The 8,733-nt window shown below is 35.0% G+C and overlaps 1 protein-coding gene and 1 pseudogene across 1 annotated transcript; both read right to left on the bottom strand.

Annotated features, from left to right (window-relative positions):
• Window positions 1-570: 570 nt before the first annotated feature.
• On the bottom strand, window positions 571-1,476 carry LOC118913504 (olfactory receptor 4F21-like; annotated as a pseudogene).
• Window positions 1,477-5,404: 3,928 nt separating this feature from the next.
• Window positions 5,405-6,343, bottom strand: LOC118913505 (olfactory receptor 4K3-like). Its single transcript, XM_036887533.2, has one exon. It carries the CDS (start codon window positions 6,341-6,343, stop codon window positions 5,405-5,407), a length of 939 nt encoding a protein of 312 aa, XP_036743428.2.
• Between the last annotated feature and the right edge of the window lie 2,390 nt (window positions 6,344-8,733).

The raw sequence follows: 8,733 nt of genomic DNA, 5'->3' as shown, positions 1-8,733 counted from the left end.
CAGTTATATTACCAACGTAAGCTTAGTACCCTTATTAGTATCACTTCTCATTCTTTTATTGAGGCTTCAAAAATCTGCTTTCAGATAAGCTACTTGTAATCTAATTTTGTCTTTGGATTTTCTGAGGGAAACCAACCTAAGGAACTAAGTAGAGCTTCTAATCCTATATATATAACCGTTCAGTGTGATGCTTTCTGACCTTCCCAAAGTAAGTTTGTAGTTTATTTTCAAAACTTATGGGAAGCAGAAGGGATTTAATTACATCCTTCTTTATTGTTAAAATGACCATAATTTAATAAATAATCACAAATTATTATGATTAGTGATGCTGTCTGCTGAAATAATAAAATAATCCCCTTACATGATCAATTCACATTTCCTATGATAGCCACGGTAAGGAATTAATGCTTTATAGAAGTAGTAAAAATTTTTTAAGTGAGACAGATGATATATCCAGTTCCATTTTAAATGCCAGGTGCCTAAGTGGAAATGTTCAAAAGTCAGATCGATATATGATTTAGAGCTCCAAAGACATACGCTTAGCAGAATCTGACATGATGTCCCCACTACTCAATTCTTTATAGTTACCTTTTGTTCTTTGTTAGTTAATGTATTTAAGATGGGATTTAAGATGGGGGTAACAGCAACATCATCAATAAACATGTATTTATCACTTGATGATGTGGGGAAAGGCCATATGTAGAGAAACATGCATGGAGTGAAAAAACAAACCACCACTGTGGTGTGAGCTGACAAAGTGACAAATGCCTTCAGTAAGTCTCCTAAAGAATGCTTCCAGGCAGTGACCAAGATGAAGGAAGACATAGGAAAGGACTAGCAGGAAGAAGGTGTCCATGCTCATCAAGGTGCTCTTGGCAGCAATAATAAACTCAAACTTGGCTCCATCTGTGCATGCAAGTTTTATGATTCTTGGAAAGTCACAGTAAAAACTATCCACTTTAAGAGGACCACAAAAGGGCAAGTTTACAATGAAAGCAAATTGAGACATCGCATGGGTCACCCCAATAATTACCCAGACAGTGATTACAAATGCAACACATATTTTAGGGCTCATGATGTTCAAGTAGTGAAGAGGCTTACCGATAGCTGTGCACCTGTCAAATGCCATGGCTGTGAGTAACACCATCTCCACTCCTCCCGTGATGTGGATGAAGCATATCTGGGTCATACAGCCTTGGAAAGAAATCACCTTGTATTCATTTAAAATGTCTGTGATCATCTTGGGGACTGTGGTGGAGGCAACCCCCACATCAATAAACGATAGGCTGGCCAGCAGGAAATACATAGGAGAATGTAAGTGGGAATCAAAATGTACCAAAAAGAAAATGAAGAGATTTCCCAGGATGATCCCTAAGTATATCAAGGAGAATGTTAACATGAGAAAGACTAGTTTCCCTAGGACTAGAGAGGCCCAGCAACAAACTCAGAAACCACGGAATCATTTTCTCTATCCATTGATGGACGGAAGACCTGAATTTCAAATCACATGAGGATAGAAAATGATGAAAAGTCAGAATTAGTGGTATGAAAGTCAATTTCCTATTCTTCCTGCTAGTTTGTTCTATCGGTTTCTATGCAAGAGTTAGAAATAATTTAATTGGAGAAGAAAAATACAAAGTAGACAGAATTATAGTGATCACAGAGTGATTCCATAAAAAAAGGATCGAAATTATGAATGTTTTAGATGGAGGTAAATGGGTTTACATCTTTTCTTATTTCATTATCAGTCAATTATTGTTTTGCCTTCCAAGGAGTTCTAGATGTTTCCCCTGACCATTTACCTAGATGTTCTCCCATGAAATCATCCCCAACATTTCTGTCACCTTCTCATTAATGCGTTCATGCTGACTTGCACATTTTCCTTAGCTGAATTTCTTATTTCACTGGCCAAATAGAGATCTTCAGGCCAAAACTATTTATAGTTCCACCTTGCTTCACCTCTTCTAGTTTGTTTTTGTTTGTACAATTTACTGTGGAAGTCAGGTGCTCAGATTGAGATTATTCATAATTTTTTTTGAGACACATTAATGTTATAATGCTTGCATGGACCTCTGTATCAAAGAAAATATTGGATATAAGGGAATAAATACCTGTTAGTAAGAAAATGTTTATTAAACAAATATAACACAAATAGGTAACATTTATTAAGTGATTCCTGTATACACAACACCATACTAAGTATATTATCTCATTTTAACTTTATAAAATTCTAAGATAAGCATAATTTTATTAAAATAATTTTACCAATGAAACAGAAGTAACTGAGTCTTGGAAGGATCAAGTGTCAGAGCCAGAATTTTTATCTACCGCTGTTAGATCCAGAATCCATTTTCTAAACCATGGCACTATGCTCCTCGAGACCAGCACCTTCAAACATATCCTTATATGTAATTGGATCTTACCCAAGGATCTGTCAATTATCTTACCTCTAATTTTTATTTTCCTTGGCCTGTTAGTATAGCAAACTCTTTTTAAAGAAATGAAATCTCTGAATCTGTTCTCACCTCTGGTTATTTCTTCCTCTTCCTAACTCTTCATTGACAAGCTTATTCTCACTCTTTATTCATTCATAAACTAAATCTGGTGTTCCAGTTTCTTATTGTAGGAAAAAACTCTGATTTATGATACTTGAAATAGTAATTACTTTTCAATCATCATTTACCTGATATCCCTGCAGGATTTCATCCTGCTTATTATGTCCTGGTTTCAATAACTTCAGCCCTTGGCTTCTTGCCTTCTATACAGCTAAAGCCCTTCCCTTCCTGCATTTCATTTGTTTAGGCATTGGGATGAAATCTGCCAATTTATGACAGACTTAGACCTATCACACATAGAGTATGTTGTATGCTTTTTCTAGACCAGTTACTCTAATGCCATTTTCCTTGGCCATGGATTGGTGTAAAATAGGGCATGCAGCTGTTCAGTAGATGCAAACCAATTGTCATGTGGGAGGGCTTTCTTTCCCAAATAAAAGGACAAATCTTCTTGAGCAGATGAATTTTTCTGGTCAATTTTCCTGCTTTTGATGCTAATCTCATTTCAACAGTGAACAATGTTGAAATTTTAAAGCCCATATGCTAAAAATAATAATGAAAATTTAGAATAGACTTGGGGCCCAAGATTCATGTTGTCACCTGACAAGCCAAGAATGGTCTCCCTTCTTGTGCCTTCCGGTACTTACATGTTTACTTCTATCTCTGCAGCTTTATCATTGGACGCCTAGGTGTGACAGACAAAGATGGAAGTCCATCCTCCACCTTCAAGTTAACATGTCAAAAATGAACTCATCATATTATAATCTACTCCAATGCCTCAGTAAATATACTTACCATTCCTTCTGATGCCCAGTGCAGACACCTGTGTGGTACTCTTCTCCCTACTTTGCTTTCCATTGCTACTTGCACAATTTTTATTCTAAAATATTTCTCAATCCATTTTTCTCCTCTTTATTCCTATTGGCATTCTTTTGGCTTTTAGTCTATATATTTTGCCATCTTAACAATTGAAAAAAAAAGCTACTGAATGATCTCTGTGCTCCATTCTTCCTCAAGTACAGTCCATTCTACTGTCTGATTCTAATATTTCTATCAAAAGTCAAATACAATCTTGTGGCTTTACATCTTAAAACCTTTGATGGGTCTGTGTGGAGAAGATTCTTGAAATTGCATGGCATATCACACAATACCCTGAGAGGAGATGATCAATATTTTGTTTCAGAAGTTATTTCCACGAAAATTGCAGGGTATGAATGTACTAAGCTATCACCGGATAATTTTCAAAATTGATTCCTGATAAAAACTCTTAGTAAAATAGCACAGATTGAAAAGTATTTTAAACATAATGCTTGTAATAGAATTTTTCAACCAACACTCATTGTCTGATTATAGATGAAACAAGAACAGAAGAAAGGCTGAAATATTTTGTTTCAGTCATGTGCTATAGACAAGAGGATTAAATCAAATAATAGTACTGAGGTGGTAGCAAAATACATTCAGACACAAATCACACAGTTGTGCCCCTCAAAAACTTATGGCAAATATTAAGAAAATATTAAATCTAATAAGATCACTTTAATAAACTTAGTGTCAATGATCACCTGTTAAAAAATATTGACATTTGTAAATGAAACAAATATGCACTGTATGCATTCTACTTGAAAACCTTAAATTTTTCTGAAATTTGAAACACTGTGTGATAAAGGACATGAAACCTTGCTCATAAAGAAAGACTCAAAGTAGTGAAAATGTCAATTCGCACTGAACTAATCTATGCAATAGTTGATGTGCTCATTAAAAGTCCAGAGGAAATATTTTGAAATACTACAAAGGATCCAGAAATCTACTTCAAAGCACAGGGAAATCTCAAAATGGATATTGTAATGGGAGCTGGAGGAGAAAAGAGAATATTTTTTGGAAGATAGTGGAATATATCATAAACCTACACTAATGAGACAACTGCTAATTTGAGTAATATTAAATAGATCAGTGTAACAAAACATTTAAGAACTAGATATATATTAAGGAATTTACTACATGATAAAAAATGTCGGGAAATGAAGGACTACTCAATAAGTTCAGAGTATGTAATAATTGGCAAACATGTAGCTCAACATTGGAAATACAAACTTACCACACATTTTACAGGAAAGTATGTTCTGGATGATTAGAAGGTTTAAATATAAAAATAAAATCACAAAATTTTAGTATAATATGTATGAGCTGGTTTTTAAAATGTGAGGTTGAGGTCTTTCTGTGTTTATCCCAAATTCAGAAAGTGGATTCCATTTTGCATTTTTCTTCAACAGAATGAACAGACCTGTTGTTGCTGTGAGATTGGGAAGCAGTTCTTCTCATGCTCAGCTGAAGGTAATGTGAAGTGGCGTAATTATTCCAGAAGGCAATTGAGTCATAGAGGTAAAATTATTTTAACTGCCACACAATCCTTCTGGAATTTTTATTTTAAAGGCAATAGATAGATAAGTGATCAAACTGCATGTATAATGTTCTTTATCAGCATTTTCAATAATATGTATTAATTGAGAATATATTAATTGTTTAAGGCCTGATTAAGTAGATACATTCATACAAAGTAGGTTTAAAAGTGATTATTAAATCTATATTAACCAGCATGGAAAAGTATCAATAACACAAGGAAAATTTATAGAGGAAAAATCTTTATTTTGTGTGGGAAAATGGCATTTTTGCAGAAGAAAATAGTGTTGGATTTTTAAATATATTATGATAATGAAATAAACACAAGCAATATATTTGGGAATATATTTAAAGTCTGCAGATATGAACAGGTCTGTTTCTAGTTTAGTTTATAGGTTAAAATGCAGCCAAATTGGGGTGTACATAGTGGATTTTCTGATTATATGACAGATCTAAAAATTATCCCTTGAAGCCTTATGCTGATTTATCAGTCTCTTTATGACATTCTTAATTTCTTTGTTTCTCAGCGTATAAATCGCTGGATTCAGGAGAGGTGTGATTACTGTGTAAAACACAGCAAGAAACTTGTCCACCCAAGTGATGCTAAGTGGCCACAGGTAGATGAAGATACAGGGTCCAAAGAACAGCACTACCACTGTGATGTGGGAAGAACAGGTGGAGAGTGCCTTTGATGCCCCATCCTTAGAGTGAAGGCGGACAGTTATGAGGATATAGGTGTAGGAGGTCAACAAAAGAATGAAGCAGGTTGTTGCCAAGACTCCACTGTCAGCATTTATCAATATTCCCAGAGTATGTGTATCTGTGCAGGCTAGCTTGATCACCAAAGGAATATCACAGAAAAAGCTGTCCACTATTCTGGGTCCACAGAAGGGCAGGTCTAAAATCATAGCTAGTTGGCTCATGGCATGCACAAAGCCGATGATCCATGATATCAGAACTAGACAGATGCACCTCTGTCTGTCCATGATGCTGGAGTAATGGAGTGGCTTGCAGATGGCCACATAACGGTCATAAGCCATTGTCACAAGCAGCACCATCTCACCTCCTCCAAAGAAATGTACAAAGAGGATCTGTCCCATGCAGCCCCCAAAGGAGATGGTCTTATTAGTCATTAGAAAGTCTGTGGTCAGTTTAGGGGTGGTTACTGAGGAAAGACAGAAATCAATAAATGAAAGATTGGCTAAGAGGAAGTACATTGGAGAATGAAGATGAGGGTCATTGATGATTAAGAACACGACAAGGAGGTTGCCCACAGAAGTCATCAGGTAGAGTACAGAAAATGGCAGTAAGAAGAAGGTCTGCAGCTCCCTTGAATCACAAAGTCCACGAAAAATAAACTCAGGCGTCACAGAACAGTTTGCTTCCTCCATGTGGTATGGTGTGTTGTAATGCAATTCAAGGAAAGAATGAACTAAGAACATCTAGAATGGAAAGAAGAACTTAATGTTCATGCTCCAGAGGGAAGATAAGTATTACTCATGTGCAGAATTGAAATCTGAGCAATGTGCTAAGCTCAAAATTGAAAATAAAGTTTTCTTGTATTTATAGGTGGGCAAAGCTAATGACTAAGAAGGGGAGCTGAGTGTAGAAGTCAGGTCAAAAACTTTACCTTTCAGAAGTAGTTCTTAGAGGCATCAAACTGAATATTTTGGTTAAAAATATCAGTCATAATGTATTTCATAAACAATTCTCTAAGGCTTGAATTTATGTCTTCTGCAGGGAGAATGCACAGCTCTAAAATATATTTGGAAGTTCTTTGCTTTACCATGTTCTTACTAGGGCAGTAATCTAATGCTACCATTTCTAATACAAAACGTGCTTCTAAGAAACGAATCTATTGTTAAGTGGGTATGTATGGGCAGACTGAATTGAACCAAAAAATGTCTTATATAAACTCTAGGAAAAGCTGTTCATCAAATGACTTGACAAGAGATGTTTATGTTCCAGAAGAGACCCGAGATGCTGACTACACATTTCTAATATTAGCTATTTCCCTACATTATGAATTTTTCCAATGTGTGGGTATTTCCACAGAATCGTATATTCCTTAGCCTGATTAATGACACTTATTAGCAAGCTTGGATTGGTCCTTGGTCCTCATTGAGAGATGACTCTTTTGAGACTAGCTTAAATGACCAACATAGTAAAGCTACTTTTACTCCTCACAGTCCTTCATGGGAGAAAAAAGAAATTCTAAGTTCATTTGTACTTAAGTATGTACGCTTATATTTGCCTCCGTTGATATATATATTTTTTCTATAAGCCAGAAAGTCATCTTTCTTCCCTTTCTTCTTTCCCTCTTTCCTACCTTCCTTCCTTTCTTCCTTTTTACAAATCTTTCATCTTTAGACTCTTTTCATCTCTCTATCTCTCTATAATGCTGTTAGTTCTTCAGACTTAAAGTTCTGATTATAAAATTGACTAACTAGATCTTACTATGTGCCAAGTGTATGTTACACACTTCACAAATATTTATATATTTTATTAGTTATTCCTGCCATAAGGCTTAATGTTTTTGGCATTCCCATCAGCAACACATGAAATACCTATTATTCTACAGCCTCTCCAACACAATGTGTTGTTATGATGATGGTGAAAAATGACATATGAATATAGTTTTAATTTCTTATTGTGAGAATAAGCATTTTCTCCTATTTTTAGAATTATTTGTCTTTTTCTTTGAACTGTCTGCTCCCCATGTTTGGTACTTTCTTTTAGATTGAGTTTTACTCTTTTTCTTTCTGTTTTATTTTTCTTCAGGAAAAAAAGGATCTTATTTTTTTAAAGGCAGTCAAGTTATGGATTGTGTCCTTGTCACTATTGTCTCACTACAGAATTTTAATTATTTTATTTTAATATTTTGGTAAGAACTGGCCATAGAACTAAGAAACTATGTATACACACATTATCTATTTTAATAATCAGAAATTTTTGCAGTTTTTAGATGGAAAAGCTTGATTTTTACCAAGTAATAAAATAGACAAAAATAGAACTGGAATATACACTGAGGTCTGTCTGAATCCAAAGCTTCCAAGATAATTTATCTACTAGAAATGGTTCTAATGGGGATCTTGACTTTGAAAAGACTAAGAAAAAAACAACACTTTTGAAATAAGACATTTTGTTTTGTGAAGATGTGACTAAGACACAAATGTAATGGCTTCTATGATTAGAAATGAATTGCAGATGTTTACATTAAAATCAATTCAACTTCATTGTATGTTTTCATATTCTAGGGTTCTTTTCCCTATTAATTTTTGACTGAAGCTTTCCGCCATTTACTACTTGATCAATGGTAGAACAAGTAAAACCCCAAAAGAATTAAAAAGTATCAGCATAGGTTGGAGGGTCTGTGAGAACCTGTCTTCTCTAAACTTGACATCTAGCACTTGCTCTGTTTGTAGCAAGACACTGCTTTTTGTTCATGTGTGAAACTGCTGTTAGGAATCCAGAAGTCCCAAGATGAGTTGGGAGGGAAAACACGTAATGTTTCCTGTAAGCACCTTAACTAAATAACAATGTCAGAACTCTAGGCACTGTAGGTAGGTACATAAAAAATGTTACAGGGGGAAGAAAGCAAATTTCGTCTTAAAAGAGGGGGAAGGCATTAAAAGTGAAAGTTCAAACATCAGTTTTCTGAGACATACTTACTCTACACAGATCACCTCTGAAGCCAGATTCTTCTGTGCTGACTGACAGGGTTACTCTAGATTCTACTTGAAGTGAAATATAGTTAATTTTCAGTCATGACCAGTGTTAG

Source organism: Manis pentadactyla, chromosome 11, assembly GCF_030020395.1.
Source record: "Manis pentadactyla isolate mManPen7 chromosome 11, mManPen7.hap1, whole genome shotgun sequence".
Taxonomy (NCBI): Eukaryota; Metazoa; Chordata; class Mammalia; order Pholidota; family Manidae; genus Manis; species Manis pentadactyla.
This window is presented reverse-complemented; position numbering and strand designations above follow the sequence as displayed.